At 57.4% G+C, this 27,136-nt stretch overlaps 1 protein-coding gene across 4 annotated transcripts; it reads right to left on the reverse strand.

Moving 5' to 3' along the window:
- Window positions 1-1,548: 1,548 nt before the first annotated feature.
- TNFAIP8L1 (TNF alpha induced protein 8 like 1) lies at window positions 1,549-16,237 on the reverse strand. 4 transcript variants are annotated; one of them, XM_082735473.1, is made up of 2 exons: window positions 16,133-16,237; window positions 1,549-3,687 (listed from the first exon to the last, which is right to left on the reverse strand). In XM_082735473.1, exon 2 carries the CDS (start codon window positions 3,680-3,682, stop codon window positions 3,122-3,124), a length of 561 nt encoding a protein of 186 aa, XP_082591599.1. In that variant the 5' UTR covers window positions 3,683-3,687; window positions 16,133-16,237; the 3' UTR covers window positions 1,549-3,121. The 4 variants fall into 4 exon arrangements, with proteins under 4 accessions (XP_082591599.1, XP_082591600.1, XP_082591598.1 ...); XM_082735474.1 differs by lacking the exon at window positions 16,133-16,237 and adding an exon at window positions 14,866-14,947 and having other exon boundaries at window positions 1,549-3,690; XM_082735472.1 differs by having other exon boundaries at window positions 2,281-3,690; window positions 16,133-16,236.
- Window positions 16,238-27,136: the final 10,899 nt, after the last annotated feature.

A 27,136-nucleotide genomic window follows, 5' to 3' on the forward strand; every position in this document is an offset into this window, starting at 1 on the left:
GCCACCGTGGCAACTGGCACTGGTGCCAGCCTGTCTGCGTGCTTGGGGCCGGGGCCCGGAGGCAGCAGCAGGGTCTGGCCATCCGCAGCCGCGTGCCCTGCTGGGGACGGTGACGGATGTCGCCACAGGCCCCTGGAATCTCCAGGCACGATGCCTCTGAAGGCGCAAATGCACGGGGTCCCAAGGCGGTTGGCTGTGAACCTGGATCTCCCCGAGCTCATGGGGCAGCCCCAGCCCCACCCCGCAGGTCACCCCCCATGGGGGGCGGGGAGTGCGGGGGACAGACCTCTCCTGCACCCGGCTGCTTGGCTTTCTCTTTCTGAAGTCGGATTGCGGGTCGCAACTTAAAACAGCAGCAACCACAAACACCCACGGGCAAACAGATAAAACCCCGAGATGCCCCAGCCGCTCAGAAGGTCCTGCCCCCCCAGCAGCGGGGCCTGGGAGCCTGACCCCAGCTTGCCCCTCCGCCTGCCCTCCGACCAAGCCTTCTCACAAGCAAACGGACGGAAAAGAAGCCGTGGGCTGCGAATCGGAATCCTGGCTCATCGGAATCTCAACTTGGGATCGCCGGAGGGGCCCCTCCCCTTTCACTCGCCTGGCCGCCTCCTTCATGCCAACACGAGGACCTGGGCGCGGCATGACCCCACTTGCCAGAGAAGCAGGTGTGAGGGTTCCTGCCCCAGTTCGCACACCTGCGGGGAGCAGAGTGGGACTGTGTCCCGTAGACGTGCACGGGAGCGTGACGGACAGCGGTGATCACAGCGTGTGGCAGCGGCAGGGGCCCCCACAGCCCCGGAGATACTCGGGAGGAAGACCCCCCCATCACTCACTGTCCAGCTCAAGGGCACATGCGTCCACAGGGGGTTCGCCCCACTCAAGAACGGATGTACTTTGAGGTCTGGCAGGTATGGGGACCTCAGGGAGGGTCTGTCACTCCGGTTTTGGGGTTCAGTGGACGGAATACCGAAGGGTGTGTCATCACAGCACCCTGTAGATGGCGGGCTGCCCAGGGCCACCTGCAGAAACAAGGCAGCAGGAAACTGGCAGGAGTGACATGGCCCCTGGGATCCCTGCAAGTCCTGTGGGCCTGACCCCGGCAGGAGGGACAGATGTGTCCATGGTCAGCCTGGAATCACTGACCGCTTCTGAATCCTGGGGACTCCTCGAGGTTGCATAGCGGTGGCTCCTGGGTCCTGGGACACGGCAGGACATCCGGATGCAAACTAGTCATCCTCGCCCCCACCAGCCATTTGCAGGCATCTTTCTAGATCTTTCCGCTGGACTCAAAAGGGAACCCACCCTGGCCTTGGGGTCTTTGTTCACTGAGCTAAGCCAAACCCTCCCTTGTTTGCGTGCACGGAGCCAAGCTCTGCAGGCCCACACTTCCTCCCTCCCAGGCCCCAGGGAGTGGACCTTGAACCTCTCAGCAAGGACCTCGGGCCTGTGACGCGTGTGACGTTACACACGTGCTCGGTTTGAAAAGCAGGAGCCCTTGGAGGGCAAAAGCAAGCTGTTAGCAACAGCAATTTACTCGCTAGTCCCACATAATGCAAACAGTTGCGTGCTTTTATTGAAACAGTTCTGTAGTGCTCTTTGGTTTTTCTAAATTAAACCTCAAAATTTTACAAAGAGGACAGGCCGGACAGCCCCGCGGGGCACCAGTCACAAAGCAGTGTGCACGTGGATGCATTCAGGGTGCAAAGCCCAGGACAAAGGCTTGCCTTCTGCTGGGGCTTCTCGGGTGCTCAGGACACACGTTTGGTCTCGAACGGAAGATGGGAGTACCAGTTTGCCTTAGGGGGTGGGGTAGGGGTGGGAACAGCTGGGTCCCGGCGGGAGAACCTTGGCTTTCTCAGGGAAGCAGACACCCAACCAGAGAAAGGCTGTGGCGCACCTGGAGCAATGGTGCTCTGTTAGCCCGGGCAGGGGGCCAGGGGGAGATGGAAGGGCGTGGTGGGGACTGGCGGGCGGAGGGGCGAGGTTGACGCAGCGCACCCACGGCCAGTGCGGGCTCAGGCAAGTGTCGGGGGAAAATCGCACGTCTAGATGGTTACGTGCACTTTCCTTAATGCCGGATGGGGCCCACCACACCGGTCTTCTCAGGTGTGCAGGCCTCGTCCCCCCTCCCCAGGCCTGCCAGGGTGCACCTTCTGCCCGCTAGGACGCCGCTACACTCCCACGCCCCCTCACCCCCCAACCCCCCGTCCATCTGCACCCTGAGCGGAGCATCACTGCATCCTCTTGGTGTCGCCAAAGCCCAAATCCGTTGAGCGTTGCCTATGAGGTCTGGTCACAGCTGCCACTGGTCTGCCAAACATGTGAGATAATCGTCTTCAAATGGGCATGCGTCACAGATGGCTTTACCCTGGAGCCCCGAGTCAGGGACATGCACTTTCCCCTCCCACGTGGGAGTCTGGGCTGCGATTCCAGCCCCATCAAGGCATCCTTGCTGACAGCAGACCCCCCTCAACAGTCTCCTGGGCTCCTGGGGCTGCTGGAACCGAGGGCCCCCCGGCCCAGCTGTGGCAGCAACGGAAAGGTGTTCCCTCTTGTTCTGGAGGCCAGAAGCCTGTGATCCGGGTGTCAGCTGGGCCGTTCCAGGCGGCCCCCCCAGTTTCAAAAGTTCCCCTTCCTACAAGGACGGGGGGCCCAGCCATATACCAGTGTGACCTCATCTTGACTAATGATATCTGCAATGACCCTATTCCTCAGGAAGGTCCCATTCAAAGGTCCTGGGGGCTACAACTTCAAAGAATGTGGGGAGATGTAACTCACCCTGTAACACTTCCTTCTGGTTCCCCACGACCCTTCATGTCATTAAGTGACAAGTGCCAACTTCTGGGGCCTTTGGTGGCTGGAGGGGTGGCGCCGGTCAGGTCAGGTCAGGTGGTTACGGCAGGCAGCAGTCTTGGGGTGCCCGGGGAGGCCGCAGGCTGGCCGGCTGAGCTTTTCTACCCAGGAGACCGAGACGGGGTGGATGGGGAGGCGACAAGAGTCCTTAAAGCCACTGCCTCCCACAGATTAGCATCCTCTCCAAAGGGGCGGTTTGGCCAGAACTGGATGGGAGAAAGGAGGTTCTGGCGTCGCCCCGCAGGAAACCCAGCGCTGAGGTCATAGGTCATATGCTGCCCTCGTCCAGCATCCTGGTGAGGCCCTCGCAGATGCGGCGCAGGTGCGAGCGGTAGGGCTCGGCGGGGCCGTAGAGCGCCGCCAGGAAGTCGCAGTCGGCCAAGTGGCCGAAGACGTGGTTGATGCGGCCGTGGGACTTGGCGGTCAGGTGCGCGCCCACGGCCTGGTGCAGCAGGTCCCGGCACTCGTGCAGGGCGGCGGCCAGCACGCGCCGGTCAAAGGTGAACTCCACCTGGCGGAAGCTGACGGCGGTCATGGCCGCGCAGCGCGCCCTCTGGCGGAAGCGCTGCAGCAGCGCCAGCTCCTCACCGCCCAGCCGGCCGCCGCGCAGCAACACGCCCAGCTTCACCGCCACCTTGACCAGGTTCTTGAGCACCTTCTGGGCCTCCTTGCGGCTGCGGGTGAACTCCTTGGTGGCGCGGTACAGCTCGTCCAGCACCTCGCTGCTCGTGTCATCGATGAACACGGCCACTGTGGCCTTGGACGCCATCTTGCTCAGGAGCTTCTTCTGGGCCTGCAGGGCCAGGCTCTTGGTGCTGAAGGCGTCCATCGGCCCTGCTGGGAGGAGAGGCACACGGATGTCAGTCCCCATGGCCCCCAGCCCTTCCAGGACCTTCCCGGTAGGCCCCTTGTGTTTGCTGCCATGGTGTGCTGGTCTGTGAAATGGGCGCATGCGGGCGGCCCAGCCCCAGGGAGCCCCACCCACGGGAGCCTGCGGTTTGGCACACCAGCCAGAAGCACCTGCTGGGCGCCAGGGCTGGGTGCGGGGTGGAGGCAAGTCAGGGACACGTGGCCCTTCCCACCCTCAGGAGCTACAAGATGCCATTGTGGGGGCTCCCCTGAGAGGCAGGGATGCAGGCAGGCCTCCTGGAGGAGGGAGGGACTGGTGAGAAGGTGGGCAGAGGGACGGCAGACCTCACACTCTGCAGCCCAGAGGAGCTAGAGCATAGAGCACAAGAACAGGCAGGATACTACACAGAAAAGCCCTTGAAAACAGTCACACTGAAAAGATGGGGACCCAGAGGACACTAAGGGATCTAAGGGAATTCGTTTCTAAAAAGAGAAAGAGGGGCACCTGGGTGGCTCTGTTGGTTAGGTGTCTGCCTTTGGCTTGGGTCATGATCACAGAGTCCTGGGATCGAGCCCCGCATAGGGCTCCCTACTCTTTGGGGAGTCTGCTTCTTCCTCTGCCACTCCCCCTGCTTGTGCTCTCTCTCTCAAATAAATAAAATCTAAAAATAAATAAAAATAAAGGAAGGAAGGACAAGAGGGAGGGAGGAGGAGGAAGGAAGGGTAAAGTCAAAAGAGTGAATGTATAATGGTGAAATCTGGACAGGATGTTCTCCAGTCCACAGACCCAACATATCCTCCCTGTGGGCTGAGGAGAGGCTCAAGGTGAGTTATCACAGGCCGATTCCATCCCCTCTCCCCCAGTCCAGCTTGTCATTCCCCACCCTATCCTGCAGTTCAGTAGGATGGGGGCCCCAGGCCCCAAGCCCTGGGCTGTTTAGGGTGGAGGAGCCCAGTTACTACCAATTCCCCAGCCTTACTGTCCTGGCATGTTTACAGCAGACAGCCCTGAGGCCCTCCTCCAGTGAGGAATGAGTCAGGTGGACAGCAGCCTGGGCTCTGGGACCAGGGGTGAGGGCCATGTGTGAGGTTTCTAGAAACACATTGTTCTAGTGACACCTCTGATCTAGACACACTGACTTGAGACCACTTCCACTCAGGAAAGGGCCGGGACAATGGCCAAGAAGAATGGCAGGCCAGCTCTTAGGGCACAGTGACCAGGCCTCTGACTATAATCTCTGTTTGTTCCTCACACCTGTCCCCATGGCTGACTTCCAGATGCCCTGAGCTCTGAAGCCGAGGGCGGGCCAGAGTTCTTCCCAACCTGCATATCTGGGCATGACCCTTCCCTTCCGAGGACCAGCCAGCAGCTCCCATGGCTCCCGAGACCCGGTCCCACGCCTCAGGTGCCGTACCCTCCCCAGTGAACTCCTATTCATGCCCCTGGAGCCCTGGCTCCCAGGCCCCCGCCTTCTTGAAGTTTCATCCCTCAGCTCAGCTTGGAAGCCATCCCCGAACAACCACACTGATGGTAAGGCACCTCCTCTGGGCCACGCAGTGCCCCAGGGACTCCCCCAACACTGCCCTGCCCCACCCCGCCTGCCTTCACTCCCCAGCTGGCCAGCCTCACCCCAACCAACAGGGGAGGAGAGGGGCTTGCTTCCTTACCCGCTGTGTCTTTGGAGACTCCAGAAAAATGAATGAGGCGAGCCGGAGACCCACCCCCAGCCCTCACCCAGTGTCCCAGTGATAGAAATGCACTTCCACCCTGGCCCCAGGCGGCCAGACCAGGGAGGCTGCGGGGGTGCTTGCTCAGCCCCCAGAGCCCCCACAAAGCCCGTCTTTGTGTGAGCTCACACCCCGAGAGAAGTCCCACCCCCTGGGCTGCCCCCTCGCCTGCCCTCAGAGGTCAGGGTGGGCACAGGGAATGGCAGGACTGCCTTCCCTGCCCCCCACAGCATCCCCAGCATGTGGGGTTACGCAGGCCTGGGCCAGAGCGGGGGGGGGGGGGGGGGCGCTGCAGACTCAGCACCACGTGGTGGGCCCCGTTTCATCATTTCCACCAGGCAGTAGGCTGGTTGCCAGTTTGCTGAAGAAATTACATAGGCTCAGAGAGGCTTAGCCACTTCCTCGAGGCCACACAGCAATACAGCAAATGACCGCCTCTGCAGGCCTACTCTTTTCCACCTTCCCCACTTGGTGCCTGCAGATCACCTCGAGTTTTCAAGGGCCAGGAGCTGTTTTACTGACAAATCTAGCCCCACTATTTAGGACCTGCTCCCAGATCTGACTGTGTAGTCAAGCAACATAACTGCCTTGTGCCTCAGTTTCCCATCTGTAAAATGGGAAAGACTGAACTAACTCTGTCCTAGGGCAGAAGATTGTGGCCAACCCCAATGCCCACCCCAGGCTGTGAGCTTCCCCTGGGCCAGGGGCTGGATGCCACTGGCTAGAATTCTGCCATTCAGCTCCCTGAAGGTGTAGCCCCACTTATCTGTGACATTCTCTGGGAAAAGGACCCCAGCAGCTTCAGGCTGCCAAAGGAGTACCTGTGCCTCCCAGATGCCCTCCCACTGGTTTCTCTAGAATGTTCTATTCCATTCCCTGCACCGGGACCACTCCTCTCCCTGTTACTCATCCTGTAAACTGCTCAGCTAAGTCTCAGTGTCAGAGTCACCTCCTCCTGGAAGCCTCCCATAGCACCCCAGGCATGCTCCCATTTTGGCCTTGCACACCTTGATTTCACAGTTCGTCTCCCTGGCCTGACAGTGCAGCCAGGGGCCAGGGCTCCCTTGTTCACACAGTGCCTCCCGTGCTCAGCCCAGGGCCTGGTACACAGCAGGTACCCCATACGTGTTTACTGAATGCATGAAGGAAAGGACATCCGCAAACATCAGAAATGAGAAGGGACCCCTAAGGCCTTGGGTTCAGTCTCCCCAGCTTACTGATGGACAAACAGGCTCAGAGAGGGAAAGGACTTTCCCTGAGTCCAGGGAGGAGGCCCAGGCACCCTGGAGCCCAAGGGCTCTGGAGCCCAGGCCTTGCTGCCTATCGGTTGCTGTGTGACCCTCGGGGGCAGGGTGGAGGGGCTCTGCCCCTCTCTGGTCCAATCTGCACGTGCTGGTTGAGCGTGTTGGTTCTGGAGGGGAGTTGGGCCCCGAGCAGGACCTTCCTTCTAAGCTCAGAAGGAAAAGGGGGTGGGCGGAGGCAGCTGCAGACTCCATCCGGGCCTCCACACTCCTAACCCCTCCAGCCAGCCCCCAGACCTGCTCACACCTGGGCCAGCCCAGCTGCGTGACCCCTTCTCCCTGACCCATTGTTCTGCTAGAAACCCCCGATCCAAGCAGGCAGACAAGGAGATGACTACAATCCCAGGGGAGCAGGCCACGGACGAAAATAAACCCCGGCCTTCCTTCCTTCCTGCACACTCCCCCAGGTCCGCGGGCGGGCAAGCCAGGAGGCGGCCAGGCTGAGCCATTTCGGCCCTTCTGGGGCAATGCCTTCCCAGGAACTACCGAGGGGCTCCAGGGCCAGATGGTCAGTGTGCCTGGTCTGGCCACCAAGGGCCCGAGCATTCCATTTTTGTTAAAGCTAAATAAGCCTGCTAGAGGATGGAGGGCTCGGCTGAACACTCATTCAGTCGCCAGCGAGCATTTAGGGAGCACCAACTGTGTGCCAGGCACTGGGGATATCGGGACGACCAAATGAGATCTCGTCCCTGCCTTCTGGGGGACTCCAGCTTTTAAGATGCTGGCCACCTTATTACAAAATAATTCAGGTCCCCCGTTTCCCTGGAATGGAGTCTGCAGACACCACTGCCTACCTGTACCTGCCAGCTTAAAAACAAAATAGGGGGCGCCTGGCTGGCTCAGTCAGTTAAGCATCTACCTTCAGTTCAGGGTCCTGGGATCAAGCCCTGCATTGGGCTCCTTTCTCAGCGGGAGCCTGCTTCTCCTTCTCCCTCTGCCCCTCCCCGAAACTCATGCATACCCTTTCTCTCTCTCTCTCTCAAAAATAAATAAAATCTTTAAAAAATTAAATCTTTAAAAACATAAACTGATGGTATAAAGGTGGTATTCTTTTTTTTTTAAGATTTATTTATTTATTTGACAGACAGAGATCACAAGTAGGCAGAGAGGCAGGAGGGGGCAGGGGTCAGCAGGCTCCCTGCTGAGCAGAGAGCCCAATGTGGGGCTCCATCCCAGGACCCTGAGATCATGACCCGAGCTGAAGGCAGAGGCTTTAGCCTACTGAGCCACCCGGGTGCCCCTAAAGGTGGTATTCTGAGTCAGACTGATTGGGGAAGGGTCTAGGACCTCCATCTGGGTCTTTACAGATGGTCTTTAAAAAGCCATCAAGCTTGATGGTCATAAAACTCTGTGATTTTGTTAACACGCATCTAAGTGTACACTTTCCAGGGATGGGTTATGGCATGTGAATTTATATCTCAATAAAAAAAAAATCTAGTCTTACTCTAAAGAAGAAACATCAATGGCCAACCAGCAGCTGGAAAGTTGCTCAACCTCACTGGCTGCTAGGAAGATGCCTGTCAAAATTGTCACCGCCTCCCACCCCCCTGCCGGTGGGGGGGCTGTGACTACAGCAACAGGCCGTCATGAGAAACTGGGGCAGTGGGAAATGGGGCGGCTGCTGTGAAAACCCACATTTTGGCTGCTCCTCAAACAAACACAGCCTTACCAAGCGACCCAGCAATTCCGCTCCTAGGTAGCTCCCCAAAAGCAATGAGAACATATGAAACACGCAAGCTTGCACGCGCCCGTGCACAGCAGCATGATTCATACAGCCAAACAGTGGGGCCAATCACGTGTCCCTCAATGGGTGAAGGGACACACACAGCATGTGCACCCCCTACGTGCATGTCCCTCAGCCACGAGAAGGAGCAAGACGCCCCCATGTGCAGCCCCGGGGATGGATCGCAAACTCACAACACGTAGGGAGGGAACCAGACATAGAGGGCCACGTGGGGTGTGAGTCCACGCATGTGACACGCCCAGACCAGGCTCCTCCGTGGACCGGAAGGGGGCTTGTGGGGACAGGAGCTGAAGGCAGACAATGGTCAGTGGGGCAGGGGTATGTGTGACTATTGATGGGGATGGGGTTTCTTTTTGGGGAGAGGGAATGTTCTGGAAGTTGAGCACTTTAAAGTGGTGAATTTTATGGTATGTGGGTTATACCTCATCAAACTGAACACTTACTATATATATTAAGTGTATATATTTTAGGGACACCTGGGTGGCTCAGTCAGTTAAGCAGCTGCCTTTGGCTCAGGTCATGATCCCAACATCCTGGGATCGAGTCTCACATTGGGCTCCTTCCTTGGTGGGAAGCCTGCATCTCCCTCTGCCTCTGCCTGCCGCTCTGCCTATGGTCTCTCTGACAAATAAATAAATAAAATCTTAAAAAAAAAAAAAACCATAAAAACCAAGTATATATATTTTATAGCTCTCTGCCCCTTACTATGTATGTTTTATGCCTCATATTTAAAATGTTAAATAAATTGAACATTTGACAAATCAGGGTTTGGGGGTGCCTGGGTGGTTCAGTCATTGGGCACCTGCCTCCGGTTCAGGTCACGATCCTGGGGTCCTGGGATCGAATCCCACATCGGGCTCTCTGCTCTGCGGAAAGCCTGCTTCTCCCTCTCCCATCCATCTGCTTGTGTTCTCTCTCTCGCTGTCTCTCTCTCTCTCTGTCAAATCAATAAATAAAATCTTAAAAAATAAAAAAAAATTTAAAAAATAAAAAGCCATAATTAAAAAGAAAAGAAAAATCAGCATTTGGCCCATAGTGTAGTACAAAGAGAAATAAAAGGGTCACACGAGTTAAGGTTTGTAAGTCGCTTCTGCCTTGCCGGGCACACAGTAGGCAGCTACCACCGCAGGGCTGCCCAACAAGAATTGCCCACCTTTGAAACTCAGGCCCTCCACGCTTGAGGATAGAGCACATCTCTCGGAGATCTGCCTACGGGGCACGGCAGTGAACTTGTAGCTACAGATTCCTCTCAAAAAGAGCTCCACCCTACCCTAAATTTACCCAGGAGCTGCAATTCGGGGACAGTCACTGAGGACTAAAACCTTGCAAAAGCCCACTTAACGGTCTGGTTCCAGCAGAACATGAGGAAGCTGTGAGCGTCAGGGGGCTACTCAAGGCACACGGCTGGATGCCTCGTGTCCCTGCTCCCTGCCCCCCAAAGCCAGAATGTCCTGTTAGCACCGCAAGCAAAAAGAAAGCCCTCCAAATTTCCAAAATAGTCCCCTAAGAGGGGGACCTTGCTGAAAGGAGGAGACACCAGTAACCAGTGAACACAAATACAAACAGGAAAATCTCAGGGAGAGATAAGAGCCAAGGAGGACAGGGAAGTGGTGGCCGGGGACCGCAGGTGACCTTGGCCAGGACGGTCAGGAAGGCCTCTCTGCGGTGGAGCTGCCAAAGCTGGGAATGGAAAGACAAGGTCTGACGGAAAGGTGAGCCCGGCAGAGGAAACAGCTGTTGCAAAGGCCCTGGGGCAGGACTGTGCCTGGTGGATTAGAGGAGCGGTGACGATAGTGAAGGCCACTGTCTGGGTCCTCCCACAGCCCTGATATCTCCCCACAAGGACCCCAGACAGGCCCCATGGCCTTGGGGGCAGCTTTCCCATCTATGAAATGGGTGTCCATGTTCAGAGTCCTTGGTCCACATTCTTCCCCAGAGCTGTGGAGTCCAGCCCATACCTCTCCTGCCAACCCCAGGCAAAGGCCTTCTGGACTCGGACCTTTGTCCTGTTCCCCAGTGTGGGCACTCCAGCTCCCAAACACCCTGCAAACTGGCCATGGACCCTGATCTTGAACCTCTGGGCTGCTCTAACATCGCTTACCTGCAGAGGCAAAGACAGGAGGCAGGACTGTCCCTGAGCCTCCCGAGAGGTGAGGGGCACACACCGGGGAATGGCGTCCTCCCAGTGGACCCTGTTCCCTCCAGTCCCTTCAGTTTCCAAACCCAGGCCAGTGTCTATCCCGTTACAGCCACAACCCCCTCTGTCTCTCCATTGCTCAGTGGGCTCCAGCCTCACGCATCCCCTCCGTGCACACGCTGTGCCTCTCCCAGGGCTGGGGAGCGGGGGGCGTTCTCAGCATAAGGGTCCCGCTGCTCAGAGAGGCTTTCCCGAATCATTCACCCCCGGTCTCTACCTCACCCTGCTTATTTGTGACAGTTCATTGTACTGGATTCATGACTCAGGGTTCCTATGCTAGGCTCGAGGCCATGAGGGTGGGTAATGGGTCTGTCTTAGTCCTGGCAGGGTCCCCAGTACCGAGCCCTGGGCAGGCAGTGGATCGTCATCAGAGGATTGTTGAATGACTAACTGATGAATGAATGCAAACCGAAGCACAGGTAATACGGGCGGGAAATGAGGTTGGAAAGCTGCCCGGGCCCTGCTTGCTGGGAGGCCCTGGAGGTTGGGAGTGGGGAGACTCCTCCCGGCCCTCCCCCATCCCACTGGGACTGAGCACACTGCAACCCCGGGTTGAGTCCCACGGCCAAATCGATTCTCGCAAAATGCTCTCCGTAAGTTTCGCCAAACTGGGATGGATCGTTGGGCTTTCAGATGCGGTTGACAAACATGTGCAGTTCTGGGCATGGGGTGTCACCTGACATTCTCCTTTATGGGAACAATCCAGACAAACGTGAAACAAGGGGAACGAAAACTGCATTCATCAGCAACGAGAGCAACAGTCCGTGCCGAGCCAGATGGCAGGCGACCCCGGGGCCGGAGAGCGTCTCCTCAAGTCTCTTGTGCTTTTCACAAGGAAACCACTGTGGACCCGACACACTGTTGAATTTAATTCTCATCCCTGGCATTCTCTTCATCACTTTCTTGAGTTCTGCCAGGAGCTGGCAAACCATGGCCCACTGCTCGTTTTTGTAAATAAAGTTTTATTGGCACATGGCCGCAGCCAATCCTTCTATACCATCTAGGGCCGTTTCTGCACCAAAAGGGCAGCCTTGGGTAGACGGGACAGAGATTGTGTGGCTTAACAGAGCTGAAAGCATTTATTCTCGGGCCTTCATAGAAAAAGTATGCCAGCCCCTGGTCTAGACCATCAACAGGACAATAAAGCAAACCCCGATGTGTAGTAGTTGCCAATTTCCATGGTGTACGTGCTCCCCCCGCAGGGGCCAATTTCAAGCTTCCAACTTGATGTCAGCAAAGGTGGAACTGGGAAGAGCTGCTCGCCATTTCCACCAGCCACATCCGAGAGACAAAAACGACCTCAAGAGTACAGATCGTAGTAAGATACGGTAGAGTAAGTAGGAAGTTATGATTTTTGACTATAACATTTGCTTTTTTATGACTTTTATCAACCTATGATGCACACACCATAAAACACATCCTTTAAAGTGTACAACTCAGTGGTTTTTACATATATACACAGAGTCGTGCAACTATCGTCATTATCTAGCTCCAGAACATTCCGCCACCCCAAAAATCAACCCTGCCCCCACCAGCGGTCACTCCCCAGCCCCCGGCCCCCATGAACCCCCTTCCCGTCCGTGGAGGAGCCTGGTCTGGACGTGTCACACGCATGGACTCACTCCCTGTGTGGCCTCCTGTCTGGTTCCCTCCCTGCCTGTTGTGGGCTCGGGGTCTGTCCGCGGGGCTGCGCATGTCAACGCTTCCCTCCTTTTTATTGCCAAATACTATTCTATACCCTCATTTTAAATACAATGTAAGCTCATAGTCTGTCATTTTTAATAATGGTTGTGTTTAACAACCCAGCCATAAAAAAAACCGCAAGCAGGGGCTCTCATGAGCCGGGCTGGGCCAGGACAGCAGGCCCCGGGGCCACGGGGAGCCCATCCCTGCCGCATGAATTCTTCATGTCCCACACAAAGGGCATCAATAATTGATGGACCAGCTCAGCAGGGCCGGGCCGGCCTCTCCATCTCACCTCTCCAAGCCCCGGCTGCGGTGGCCCAGGAGGGCCTCTGTCCACAGCAGCAAATGCCCCCACTGTCCTTGTGCCGCATGAGACACCAGGGCCCCGCGGTGTCGGGCTGTTACCAATCACCGCTCAGAACTCACAGTTGATGCCCAATTTGGATATGGCAAAAGGAAGAGAGAAATCTGCTCATCTGAGGGGCTTGGGGGCCTCAGTGGTTCTCAAACAGGTTCTCCAGAGCCCTGGCAGGGCCCCCCCAAGGATAAGCCGGGTCTGGCCACCTGCCGGGTGGCCGGGGGAGCCAGGACACTGCCAGTGATGGTCAGACTTCCACGGAAGCAGAGCTTGGGCACCGAGCAGGAATGACAGGAGAGCACAGCCCACCCCCTACAGAAAAGACCAGGCCAGGCCGCGGCTCAGGCCCAGCAAAAGATGTTTCACAGCAAGTGGAGGAGGCCCGCATGGGGCACCAGTGTGTCTGCAGCCCCTAGGGGAGTCCCAGCTCCACCCACCTCTCCCCTCTCTGCTGCCTGAATCCTAGTTCCCTGAACCCTGGGCCCTCCTTCGGGCTCAAACTCTCTCGCCTCCCCATCCGTCCTCCCCAAAGAGGCCACCAGAGGGCGCCGGTGATCGCCAGATTCGGGACCCACTTCCTCTGCCCACAGCCCTCCACAGCTCCCCTTTTGGAGGTAAAAGCCCCAGTTCTTCCCATAGTCCACAGGACCATGACCTCACCCCCTTCCCCCCCCCTCTTCCCCTCACTCGCTCTGTTCCAGTCCCATGGGTCTCCTCACTGTCCCTCCAACACTCCCGGTCCAGGCCTGCCCTAGGGCCTTTGCATGGGCCGCGTCCTCTAACTGGAAGGCCCTTCTCTCAGGTCTCCACGTGGCTGTTTTTTTCTTAGGATTCAGGCCTCAGCTCAGATGTCCCCTTCTCAGGGGTCCCTCTCAGATCCCCCATTTAAACTAACTTCCACATCCCTCTGTCTCCATTGAGTTCATGCAGTTACAGGGAAGCGGAATGAGATTTCTGGATGATCACCTGTGTTTCCCAAGTCCCATCTGTGAGCCAAGTGAGGGACGACACTGACTTGGCCTTGGCCAGTGCCATGTCCGTGGGCGCCCTGTACCAGGCTTCGGCTCACAGAGGGGCTCAGAATCTGTTGAGTGAATAAATGACCTCCCAGCTCTAGAGGGGTCTAGGATCTGAGAGCTCCTCCAAAGGCCCCACAGTCCAGCCAGGGAAACTGAGGCCCAGAGAGAGACAGAGATAACCCAAGGTCACATAGGAGTGCTGGGTAACCTCCTGTGGAGTGGGGGCTCTCCCAGGTAAATGCTCCCCAACTTCCACTACCCCATTGGACAGAAATGGAAGTTGAGGTCTGGAGAACAGTGTTAGATGATCCCAAGGACAGGGACAGAGGAACTTCCGGGAAAGCTCAGGTGGGGGATCCCAGAGAGTTATCTGGTGGGGGAGGGGTGGGGGTAAGGGCTGCCCAGGGGAGGTGCACATGCTGTGTAAGTGGCCCAATCCTGCCCCCCCTACATCTCTAACACCTGGGGCTGTGGACCCCCACATCTAAGTCTCTTACACCGGGGGCCGTCGACAGCCCACTCCCCCAGTCTCTAACACCTGGGGCCATGGACCCGGCCCCCTCTATGTCTCTAACACCTGGAGCTATGGACCCCTGCCTCTACATCTCTAATACCAGGGGTAGTGGACAGCCCCCAATCTCTAACACCTGGCGCTATGGACAACCCCCTGTCTCTAACACAGGGGGCCGTGGACAACCACCTCCGTCTCTAACACCTGGGATTGTAGACCCCTTCCCCTAAGTCTCTAATACCTGGGGCTGTACCTGGACGAGCCTCAGCCATTACTCAGCCTCTGACTCTGGGCGGGGACATTTCGGCCACAACAGCTGGAGCTTTGTCCTCAGGCACTGTCTCCTGGCCCCATTCGACAGACAGGGACACCGAAGCCTCTTAAACCCACCATATCAGATCACCAAGCAACCAAAAGGCCCCTGTCCTACCCAGGCCTCAGATGAGGAAACAGGTTCAGAGAGCATCTGAGCTGCCCAAGGCCATGCAGCAGCAGGGGACCCCATAGGGCTCCCAATCTGCACCTGTCTGACTCATCTATTCAGTTAGGGACCTCCCACTCTCATCAGAGAGGGGTTCAAGCCCTCCACTAGCAGCCCCCCAGTGGTCTGGGCACTCACCTACTACCAGCATCCCGGGCCACCAGGCCTGCCAAGTGGGAGAAGCACAGCCCAGGTGTTTGTGTGGCTGGGGCGACAAGTCTTTGTTCTGGTTTCCATAGGTACCGCGTCCCAGGGCCGCCCCGCTCTGCTCCTCCCAGCTGCCCAGCCCTCGCCTGGCAGTCTCTTGGCCCAGCCCATCTAGGCAACTTGTTATGTTTTAAAGTCGGTGCCCATGGACCTGGCAGGGCAGTTGAAGGAACAGCCCACGCAGAGGCCCCAGGGCAGGACCGCGTCTGGAGTTTGGAGGAACGTGGAGGTTGGTCTGGTTGGAGCAGAGTGAGTGAAGGGGAGAGAGAGAGGACCAGAAGGAGACATGCAGGGCCCACATTCCTGCACTGACCCTGGAAGCAGCCCTCTTCCCCAGGGATTTGGGCCCCTTCCCATTCTACAGACGGGAAACTGAGGCTCAGAGAATCCAATCGCTTGTGCTGGGTAGCATGGGGAGTGGCAGAACAGGAGCCTATCGGTCTGATTCCAGGGTCTGAACTCCACGACCACTAGGCTGAACTGCCCGCACTTCTCCGTGGGCCTCCGCAGGGCATCCAGCTCCGGCAGCTGGCCTCAGATATGCCCCGGAAGCAACCTTGGAGGCCCATTTACAGCTGGGGCTGTCCCTCCTCCAGGAGAGCCCCCCAGGATAGAGGAGGCGGTGATGCTCGCAGATCTAGGTCAGGCCACCTGCCAATTACCTCGGCAGCTACAGTCCCAGTTCACAGCTGACAAAACTGAGGCCAAGGCTTCAGGCCACTGGGAAGCTCCCAGGTGGCCAGTCTGGGTGGGCCTGGCCATGGCTCTGCCGGCTGCCTGCACTAGCCAGAAGCCACACACACTCCCATCACCGCACCTTTGTTCGGCCAGGCTGCCCACTACCTGAAATGCCCTCCCGACTTTGGAATCTGGGAATCCGGCCCTAGCACCTGGCACCCTGCACAGCGAAAGGGGCAGAGTCCATCAGAGTCCCCATGGGGGTGCGGGGACGCTGGTCCCAGAGCACAGCCCCACGCTTGGGAGGGCAGTTCAGACCCGATCTGTGTTCCCCTAACCCATACAGCAGGAGTGACGGGACCCAGAGCGAAAGGGAGAAACAGGGGGAAACTCAGGCAGGGATACCGATAGGCAGGGGGTAGGCAGGGAGTGCAAGCGCGTGGGGGCGAGAGAGACGGGGCGTCCAGGTGGCCCCCGAGGTGCGCCGAGATAGGGAGGCGCCCCGGCATCGCTCCCTCACCTGCTCTCCGGGGCCTGTCCGTCGGTCCGACCGTTGGGGCTCCGTACAGCCGCCTCTGAGGGGCCGTTGGGGCTGCCGCGGGACTCGTGCGGGAGGACTGAGAAGGGACTGGACGGGGCGGGCGGGGAAGCTCGGTCACGCCCTCCCATAGCCCCGCCCACCGCGGCGGCCCCGCTCCGTCCCCGCCCTCGCGGAAAGGCCCACGACGGGGGGGGCGGGCCGAGGGTGTGGAATCAGCCAATGGCAGTGCGGGCGGTGTACGAAGAGCCCAATGAAAGCAAGTTATCAGGAAGGGGGCGGTGTCTGGGGCGGGGCCGAACGGCTCCGGGGGATTCCTCCGGAATCGTGAAACCGGCCGGATGCGGAGTTGAGCGGCTGGCGAGGGGGGTGGTTTGCCAAAGAAAGGGGAGGAAGGAGATCCAGAATCAAAAACAGAGAGAGACCCGGTGGGGAGGGAGGCAGGGAGAAAGACAGAGAGCCCGAAAGGAAAACAGACCAACTCGCCCCGGCAAGCCCCTTCCTCCCTCGAGGACTCACTTTACCCACCTGCGTGTTAGAAACTGGGGCCGAAGCACGTATCCTAAAGCACAGCCCCTAGGAACCCTTTATATCAGAATCACCTGAGAGCCCCTTAAAAAATGCAGAGTCCTGCAGCCCTCGATGGGCTGAGCTGACGCCAGGTTGAAGATAAATCTCCCTGAGCTCAGGTAAATCCTCAGGTGAGGTTTGAGGCGGTCGCTGGGTGGACAGACCCTGGACAACTCCCCCCCCCCCCCCCCACCGGGGGACGCGCAGATCCAGCCTCGATTTCCGTGGGAATGAGCCGGCAGAACACGCAGGAGCCTCCTGGCCGCCAGCGGGTGAGGTGACTGGGCCAGCTGGGCCCCCCCCCAGGAGGATGCAGCTGTGAGTCCTGGGAACTGGGCCCAGGAGCGGCTCCCAGCTCCCCTGCTGCTCGGTTTCCTCCCTGCAACCAGCTCTAGGTCCCAGTTTTAGCTGGGGCCCAGGGAGGCCAGAGCAGACCAGACAAGTGTTTGTGGCATTCCTCCTGTGTGCACTTGGGACACCCACAGCCTCAGCACAGAGTTCTGCTCCTGAGGCAAAGAGAAATGAAATGTCCCTTTATCTCATTTCGGAGAGGGAAACTGAGGCCCAGAGAGGGGCAGTGACTTGGCTGAGGACACACAAACATGGGTGGCAGGGCCAGGATTCAAACCCCGGAGTACTGGTCCCAGTACTCGCCTTCAGCCAAGTCCTGCCCTCTTCTTAGTCCAGGGCTGCTATCCTCTGCGCGATTGCCATCCAGATCCTGCATTCTGGCTGTGGGGCACATCCTGGGCCCTGCGGGGTGTTGAGCAGTATATCTGGCCCCCCACCTACTGGATGCCAGCAGCCCCCCACCCCTCCCCCCCTGGTCCCAACAATGTCTCCCTCTCCCTCTGCTGATAGATGAATAAAATCTTAAAAAAAAAAAAAAAGTCTCTAATCATTGCTAAGTGTCCCCTAGGGGGAAGAATTAGCCCTTTGAGACCCACTGTTAGAGATCCATCTCTTCATGCCTCCGCCCCAAACTGTGAGGAACCCTTCTTTGGGTCAGGGTAGCTAATGAGGCCAAAGAGGCAGGGGGAACTGTTTCTAGCATCTCATCAAACCACAGCAGACTGTTTCCGTGAGTGCAGGGTGGGCATGGGTGGACTGTGACCCAAGCTGGGTTCAAAACCAGCTTTTTCCTGATCTCCCCGCCAGTGTTCGCCTCTCTGAGCCTCAGTCGTCTGAATCTTTGACATGGGAACAGGAAGGCCTACGGGTCCGCAGAGAGGACAAAAGTGCCCACAGGGATGCGAAGACATTGGACCAGTTGTACATTGTCCGTGGGATCATAAGAAGGTGCAGCCAATGTGGAGAAGTTTGGTGGGTCCTCCGAAAGGAAAATTTACTATGTGACCCTGCAATTCCCCTCCTAGGTACCAACCCGGAGAGGTTGAAAGCAGGGACTTGGACGGATATTTGCACAATGTCTATAACAGCATTGCCCACAGCAGCCGAAGGCGGGGGGGGGGGGGGACAATGCGAATGTCCATCAACAGAGAAACAGATGAACAAAACGTGGTCCATCCACACACTGAATATAATTCAGCTGCCAAAGGAGGGAAGTTCTGATTCAAACCACCTGGATGAACCTTGCAAACATGAGCTTAAGTCACCAGTCATAAGAGGACAAGTATTGTCTGATTCCACTTTCTTGAGGGACCTAGAAAAGGGGACTCTGTAGACAGAATGTGGAAAAGAGGTGACCAGGGGCCTGGGGAAAGGAGAATCCTTAGTCAGTGTTTCATGCAGACAGAGTTGTGTTGAGGTTGGTGGTGAGGATGTTTGCAACAATGTTAGCGTGCTTAACGCCCCCTGAGTTGTAAACATAGAAGTGATTATAATGGTACACCTGAGTGGCTCAGTTGATTAAGCCACTGCCTTCGGCTGGGGTCATGATCCCAGAGTCCCAGAATCAAGTCCTGCATCCGGCTTCCAGCTCCTCAGGGAGTTGGCTTCTCCCTCTGACCTTCTACCCTCTCATGCTCTCTCTCACTTTCTCTCTCAAATAAATAAATAAAATCTTTTAAAAAATGATTATAATGGTAAACATTATGGTATATGTTTATCACAGTTTGAGAAAATGAATAATGTAATATACCCAAGTCGCCAAATTGTATGTTTTATTTTTTTTTAAAGATTTTATTTATTTGACAGAGAGATCACAAGTAGGCAAAGAGGCAGACAGAGAGGTGGGGGGAAGCAGGCTCCCTGCTGAGCAGAGAGCCTGATGCGGGACTCGATCCCAGGATCCTGAGAGCATATCCTGAGCCAAAGGCAGAAGCTTAACCCACTGAGCCCCCCAGGTGCCCTGAATTGTATGTTTTAAATGGGTGAATTGTGTGGTATATGAATTACACGTGTTTTTCATAAATCTGGGTTTATTTTATTTTATTTTTCATTTTTTTAAAAAGTAGGCTCCATGCCCAGTGCAGAGCCCAATGTGGGCAAACTCAGGACCCTGAGATCAAGACCTGAGCTGAGACCGAGTCCAATGCTTAACCAACTGAGCCACCCATGTGCCCCTTTAAATTTTTTTAAAAGATTTTATTTTTAAGTAATCTCTATATCCCAAGTGGGACTCAAACTCACAACCCTGAGATCAAGAGTTGCACACTCTACCTGCTGAGCCAGCCAGGGGCCCCTAAAGCTATTTTTTTTTTTCCCAAGTGCCTCACAGCACACCTGGTAATAACATTATTAGAGCTGGGTTTTATTGATCACTTTTTAAAAAAGATTTTATTTATTTATTTGACAGAAAGATCACAAGAAGGCAGAGAGGCAGGCAGAGAGGGGGGGGGAGCAGGCTCCCTGCTGAGCAGAGAGCCTGATGCGGGGCTTGGTCCCAGGACCCTGGGATCATGACCTGAGCTGAAGGCAGAGGCTTAACCCACTGAGCCACCCAGGAGCCCTGATCACTTAAAAAAAAAAAAAAAAAGATTTTATTTATTTATTTATTTGACACAGAGAGAGAGAGAGACAGCAAGAGAGGAAACACAAGCAGGGGGAGTAGGAGGAGGAGAAACAGGCTCCCCGCTGAGCCAGAAGACCAATGTGGGGCTGGATCCCAGGACCCTGGGATCATGACCCGAGCCCAAGGCAGATGCTTAACGACTGAGCCACCCAGGCGCCCCTGTTGAGCACTCTTCATAGATCACTTCACCAAAACCTCAAATCCAGCCGGTGATACAAGAATCCCATTTCACAGATGATGAAACTGAGGCTCAGAGGAAGCAAGTGACCTGTCCCAGGTCGTGGCAGAAGTGGGATCAGAACCGGGGGCAGTCTGAACTTTCTGTAATATGTACAGCTCCTCTGGGTGGCCCCAACAGCCCTGAGGTCTCCCCAGCAGGGGCTGTGCCAGTAGAGACTAAAGGGCTCTATCTGGAGTCAGGGACTCCACTCGGAATTGAGGCTCGACCCGGGATAAAGGGCTACATCCGGGGCTGGGGCCTCAGCCGGGATCGCGGGCACTCAGCGGGTGTCGGAGCTCCGCCCGGAGCTGCGGGCTCCGGAGGGAGAGGGGCTCAGCGGGGGTGAGGCGCTCGGTCGCCGGTCCCGGAGCCGGGTCTCGGCTGCGCAGATTCCGGCCTTGACCGCCAGGGGGCGTGTTCTGCGCGCAGTTCTGGCCGCCGAACCGTCCCTTTCCCGGGAACGGGTGGCCGGAGCGCGCGACATCCGCGTGCAGGGGCAGGGTCCTCAGGTCCAAGTCTCCCTAGACGCAACCAGAATCACCTGCACCCCGAGACCAGGACTCACGCCCCGCTGGGCTGTGTGACCCAGAACAAGCGAAGCGCTTCTCTGGGCCTCGGTCTCGCGTCTGCGCAATGGGACCGCGGTGGCAGGGCGTGGGAGATGAGTGGGGGGAGCCCGCGCTCCTGGAACCTCCTGGAGGCCTTCCTCGCCCCCCTGGCGGCTTCTGCAACGACTCCAGGTGCCTTGGGAGACCGGACCCGGGGACCAGGAGCCCCGCCCCCCACGCCCCAAGCCCAGGCTACCCCCACCTGCCGCGATCCATCCGTGCCCCCAGCCTGGCAAGACCCCCTCCCACGGAGTGGGCAGGCCTAGGAGGGCAGGGCAAGAGGGGGCGACCCTTGCCCGTTCCCCCACCGCGGCCCAAGCCTGGGGGTCTCTGGGACCCTTCCCGAGGGCACTTAGCGGCGGGGGCTGCCTTCCTCCCGGGTCTCGGGCTCAGCCTAGGCGCGGGGTCACGGCGCCCGCTCCCCCGAGGCAGAAGGAAGGCGGGGCTGGAGGCTGCCGCAGGAATCCCAGCCCTCTGCCTGCGTCGCCCCCTCGCCGGCAGCCGAGCGGAGGAGCGCCTGGGCCGCCAGATCTGCAAGTGGCAGCCGCCGGCGCGTGGGAGGCGCGCGGGTGCGGAGACCCACGGCGGGTGCGGGCAGGTGCGTGCGGTCCTGAAGCGGGCGGCCTGAGCCGCCGCTGCCTCTGCGGGTCGAGAGCCCCTCCGTCATTCCCGGCGGGGGGAACCTTCAGCCCTCGGGGCCTCGGGGGCTTCATCTGGAAGATGGGTGCGGTCGCAGCGTCAGGTTCAGACGTTGGTAAAACTCAGGGGACACCGCGTGGCTGCTCCGCGGAGCCCCCCAGCACGCGTGCACACCCCGGGCGCCTCCGCCACAGGCCAGGCAGCAGCGACACGGCTGTGACGGGGAGCACACAGGCAGCTGGGGGAGCCCATACTGGTCACCTGACGCCACTGGGGATCGGGGGAGGCTGATACTTTTAAGAGCGGGAGTTCGCCACGGGGGAGAGGTGGGAAGGAAGGCCCGTTTTAGTCTTGCCTTGCAGACTGCGGGCGAATCGCAGGTCCTCTCTGAGCCTCTGTTTCCTCGTCTGTAAGTCAGACCCACGATATCCGTCTTCTGGGGGCAGTTGCAGAGGTTGGCAGAGAGGTTGCAGGAAAGTGTTTAACCTGTAGGGCGCGCCCAGCGTCAGGACAGCAATTATTGTTTGGGGGAGGGGTTTAGCTCTGGCCCAGAGCGGCCAGGCTGCGGGGAGGAGGCGTAAAGACATTGATGGACGGAAGGCTCCCCAGAAAGGGAAGTCTCCTGAGCAAGGGTACTGGGGTTGGAAAGTTTTGGAGGCAAAGTATGTGTGTCCTGATCAGACCATAGGGACCCTCGGGACATCAAAGTCTGGGATAAAATCCCGGACTTCATCCTGAGGGCAGTGGGGAGCCTTGGAGGGTGTTAGAGTCCGAGAGAGATTCAGGTATTGGGAAATTCATCTAGTAGCCAGTGTGGAGTGGACAGCAGTGGGCCAGACTGGAGCCGCTAGGCCAGGGAGGAGGGGCTGTAGGGAAAGAGGGGGTACCCTGTGACTCCCTGCCCCAACTGTACCCCATAGGATGGGGCAGGAAGTGTTGGCGTTCTGAGAAGAGTGGACAGCAGGCGGAGCCCCAGTGTGGATGACCTGGCTGAGGAGCCTTTCCCTGGGAGAGGTAGCGGGGGTGGAGACAGTCGTGGGGGTTCATTGGGAAGATAGGGGAGCCGGCAGTCTGGGGAGATGGCCGGAGTTGAGGACAAGTTACGGGCAAAGAAGGGTCAAGGTCAGAGTTGGGGACAAGGCTGGTGTTGAGCTGTGACTCCCCCACCTCCCTCCTCACACCGGGCCCCCTGGGAACCCGCAGCCTTGTCTCTGCAGGCAGGTCCCTCAGGCCACTACTTCCCTCCAGGGCTGTGTCACCACCCTCTCCCCCACCGAAGGAGCTGCCCTGCCCCGGAGCCCAGACTGATCCCACTCAGGAAGAGGCTGGGAAACCCCCAAGGTCCCAGCCCCTTGCTCAGACCAGCGTCTGCTCCAAAATCTGCAGCGGTTCCAACAGGCTCCCCTAGACCTGAGCGGGGTGCCCTGTGCCTGACCTCCCCTCCCCCGCAACACCGACAAAGTGTTCTCGTAGGTTCTCAAGGAGGCACTGGCACACTTTCGGCTCCTCCATATCCTCTGCCAGCAGAACCCACCTCGCCCTCCTCAACTTGGTGGCAAGACGGCTCCGTGAAGGACCGGGTTCCGCTCCCCAGCACACACACCCAGAACCATTTCCGGCTTGGGCTGAGGCACTCTGTCTGTCCGTCTGTTCCTTCTCTCCATCAGCCGGGGCTATTGAGGTCCCTTCCACGCTGAATTGTGCAGAATCAGGGGACTGGCTGGGTCCACCCATGAGGACTGTTTCTGTACCCTATAGAAAGTCACCGGGGGGGCGCCTGGGTGGCTCAGTGGGTTAAAGCCTCTGCCTTGGGCTCAGATCATGATCCCAGGGTCCTGGGATCGAGCCCCACATCGGGCTTGCTGGTCGATAAGGAGCCTGCTTCCCTTCCTCTCTCTCTCTGCCTGCCTCTCTGCCTACTTGTGATCTCTATCTGTCAAATAAATAAATAAAATCTTTAAAAAAAAAAAAGTCACCAGGTGTCAATGAGAACCCCGAAAAAGAAGCTGGGGCTCCTGGCTCTCCCACCCTAGGCACCTTTGGGGGCCTTCATGCATTCTACACAGGTTTACTGAGCACACGCTTTGCCTCACCAGGGAGCCAAATGGACAAAATTCACCACCTTCATGGTGGGGCCACGAAACAGGACCGCTGCAATCATTTACAAATTATAATGCTGTAGCATGTAATCAATACGATTGTATGTAATGATCTTATAATCATTACGATGATAATGATCCCAAAGGCAGTGAGGGCTCGGTCCATGCAAGCACCCCTCGTGCTGGGGTTTTAGTGGGAAATGGGAGAAATCCCCATGAGCTCTGGAATCTCAGTTCAAGATCGTGCCCGGGGTTGGTTTCTTAATCTGGACAAATGTACTGTGGTTGTGTAAGGTTCTAACATTAGGGGAAGCTGGGTGAAGAGCAGAGAGCTCTTTGTGCTGCCTGTGTGACTTCTCCATAAATCTAAAATTATGCCCAAAGCGAGGAAAAAGACGAAGAACGAGGAACGGCAAGGGCTTTTGACAGGGAGAGCCGACGTGGGCGGGGATGAGGAGACAGGTGTGGAGGGAAGGCAGCGCTAAAGCTGAGATTCATCAGATGTGTGGGTTCAACAAGGGGGAGTGAAGCAGGAGAGATCTGGGTGGGGCGGGGGGATGTGCAAAGGTCCTGCGGTGAAGTAGAACGGTGTGTGCAATGGAAGGAAAGATGATGTGGCCAGAGCCCTTGGCATGGCAGGTGGAAGGTGTCTCTAGCCTCCTCGTGCCTGGCATCCCCCCTGGGGCTGAGGGACAGTGGCCTGCTTGAAGGTGGGAGTGGGAGGCACCAGGGTGGGATAGAAAACTCGCTCTCGATGCTCAGGGAAATGGTGCTATTCTATCCCCACTGCTGTTCTTGGCAGTGTCCCTTTATCTAAACCTTTTAAATGCCAGGCGCTCCTAAATGTCTCTACTGTGGGGAGTACACGAGGCTGGATGTGGCCTGTGTGTCCCCTTGGGATGTGTGGGACGGCTGGCGAGCATGGACCCAACCGTGTCTATGCTGTGCTTCCCCGCTGGCTCCCACACCTGGCTGCTGACGGGGGCTGGGGGCTCAGCCCTTTGCCACATGGGCCTCCCCATGGGCCGCTTGAGTGTCCTTCAAACATGGTGGCTGGCCTGCCCCAGAATGGGCCAGGAGTGGGAGAGAGCGCCAGAGCGCAAGGAGAAGGCATATGCCCGGATGACTCCATCTCAGAAGTCACACACTGTCACTTCCGCCACATTCTGTTTGTTAGAAGTGAGTCACTCCGTCCAGCCCACATGCCAGAAGACGGGAATTAGACTTCACTTTTTGAAAGGAGGAATGTCGCAAGGTTTGTGGGCATATTTTAAAACCACTGCAACCTCCCAGATGAACTATTTGCAACCAAAAGCTTGCCTCAAGATCTGCTTAGCTCCAGGAGGAGATTGAAAAGCTAGCCAGGGAGGGAAGGCGGCCAGTAGGTGGGGTGTCACAGGCAGGGCACCTGTCGCCGAGGGCACCTGTGGTTCAGTCTTGCTGAGGTCCTCGAGGAGACACTGTAGAGTGCGCTCCAGCACTGCTCCAGTCCAAGTCCAAGAGCAAGGAAGCTGGGGTGTTCCTCCAACTCTCTAGCAGATTGGCGGAGGGCTGCTCCCAGGCACATAGGCTCTGAGCACAGAGAGAGCCCCGATGCAGAGCATTGGAAGTGTTTGCAAGAGCCATGAAGATAGGGGCCCCTGGGAGCACCTGCTTCCCTGTGACTCAGTGCGAACCAAGGGGAGCCAGCCCTGCGGCTTGATTTTGGAATTATAGGAAAGGACTCCAGATATGGGCAACACCAGGGGGAGATCTGCCAAGGGCCAGTCAGGCAGGTGGGTCCCCTTGAACAGAAGCCAACACGGGGCAGCAACAGAGCTAAGTCATAGACTGAGAGTGAGTTCTGAGACTCTTTGATCAAGCTGTGCCTGAAGCCCCCAGACTTTCTAGCTTCTGGTACTTGTGAATCCAGCAAAGACGTCTCCTCCATAGCCCTTCACAACAGGTATGCAGGGGTTGTGTGTGTGGAACGCAGGGGCTATGCATCAAGAAAAGTTCCACAGCCTCACAGACCTCCAGAATAAAAACCTAAAAGGCGGTCCCCATCCCTTTAAGTGCCCAGTTTTGTGCTGGGAGATGGAGGACCCAGTGCAGCCTCATCCCCAGAGCTGGGCCTCAGGTCTTGGGGAAACAGAGCTCTACACAGATGCTTCCAGCAAAGGGAGGTCCCAGAGCTCAGGAAGCTGAAGGGAGAAGGAGTTTACCTGTGAGGGTCCCAGTAGTACTGGAAGAGGGACATTGGGCTTTGATGGCTGAATAGGAGTTTTCCGGGAGACAGTAGTTTGGCAACAAGAGTGTTTGAGAAAGAGGGAATCGCACAGGCAAAGGCTTAGAGGTATGAAAACAGCGATTAGCTCATAATGACTGAGTTGGTTGGAGCTGGTGGGCAGGCGAGAGATGGAATTTGGGTTGGAGAATCCACAGGGACTATGAAAATCAGGACCCGAGTCCCAATCCCAACACAAAAAGCAGGCACCAAGGAGTTCTAGTGGCTGTCGAGCCCTCCTACAAGTCCCTAATCACTTATTCCGTCAATAAGACTTGACTAGATGGGTTCAAATCCCTGCTCTGCCCGTTGCCTGCTGTGTTCCTCTAGACAAATGACTTGCAGTCTCTGAGCCACAACTTTGTCACCTGGAAAATGAGCACCCACTGTGTGCTGGGGGCTGTGCCGGCTGGGGGTGCAGCTGAGGACGGTCTCCGCCCTCCGCAACCTCACAGCCTAGAAACCGGGACTGCTGCTGTGAGCCAGGCCGCTCTGGAAGGGTTTCTGGTGTGATCTGCCCAGTGACCCTGGACAATGGCATTGGGCGCTCTCCTCCAGGGAGTGGTGCGTTCCAGAACCCTGTCACCCAGAGGAGCGTTTCCCCGCTCCCCTTCAGATCTTTGTCCTGGCTGAGCCTGCCCACAGCCCCTCTTCCTTACCTCCTGGCCCCTCCCCCTCCCCCCTCCCCCCTCCCCCCTTCCTGGGGAACCATTTACTCCCCAGGGGTCATCTGAGAAGGTAGCTTCTCCCTCATCCACTGCCCCCCCACAGGCAGAATCAGGGCCTCCTCTGGGGTTCTCAGAGCCCCTGGTGCCCGTCATCCATGATCAGCCTGTATTCTAGAAACCCCATGACGCGTCCATCTCCTCCACTGGCCTGGGAGGCCCCGGGATTGGATCTATCTTCCTCTCACTAAATACTTGTTAAGCACCTTAAGGAGACTTGTTTCCCCACTTTGTGGCTGAGAAAATGGAGCCCAGAAAAGACTTCTCCAGAGTCACAAAGCAAGAGAGAGTCTGAGCCAGAATTCAGACCCATGCATGCCAGACTTCCTGTCCAGCTCAGCAGGTTCCTTCCCCTTGGAGGCCACTCCTGTTGTCCTCTCTGACCATCTTTCCCTCTCATAGCTTGGTCTGGGCAGCCTCTCTGGGGTCCTCACTATTTGCCTGAGATCGTCCTCACAACAGCTGCCTGCAAAACCCCAAAGGGTCAAGGCAATCTGGGAGGGCTTCCTGTAGGAGGGAGCTCCTGGGCAGCGAGGTGTGCTGGGGATGGCACCTGTCAGACTGGGACCTGTGACCTTCCCATTGTTCGCGCATCCTCCCCTCTCCTGGAGGCACAGGGCACAGGTGGGAAATCTATTTCTATCACCATCCTCACACCCACCCCTCTGAGTGACTTCACTGGGGCCTGAGCTGGGGGTGCGGCTGACCTCATCCTGCCACCTTGAGGAGGGTGTGTGTGAGCACAACACTGACACCATAAAATAATAACTCAGCAGCCCCGCGCCCAGCCAGAATCTGGGGCAATAAGCACCTTCTGCATATTATCTCGGAGTCCTGCTCAGGGCCCCTGGAGGAAGGCCTTGTTAAGGTTCTTCTTTACCAGAT

The sequence above is a fragment of the Mustela nivalis genome (genome assembly GCF_964662115.1).
Source record: "Mustela nivalis genome assembly, chromosome: 1".
NCBI lineage: Eukaryota > Metazoa > Chordata > Mammalia > Carnivora > Mustelidae > Mustela > Mustela nivalis.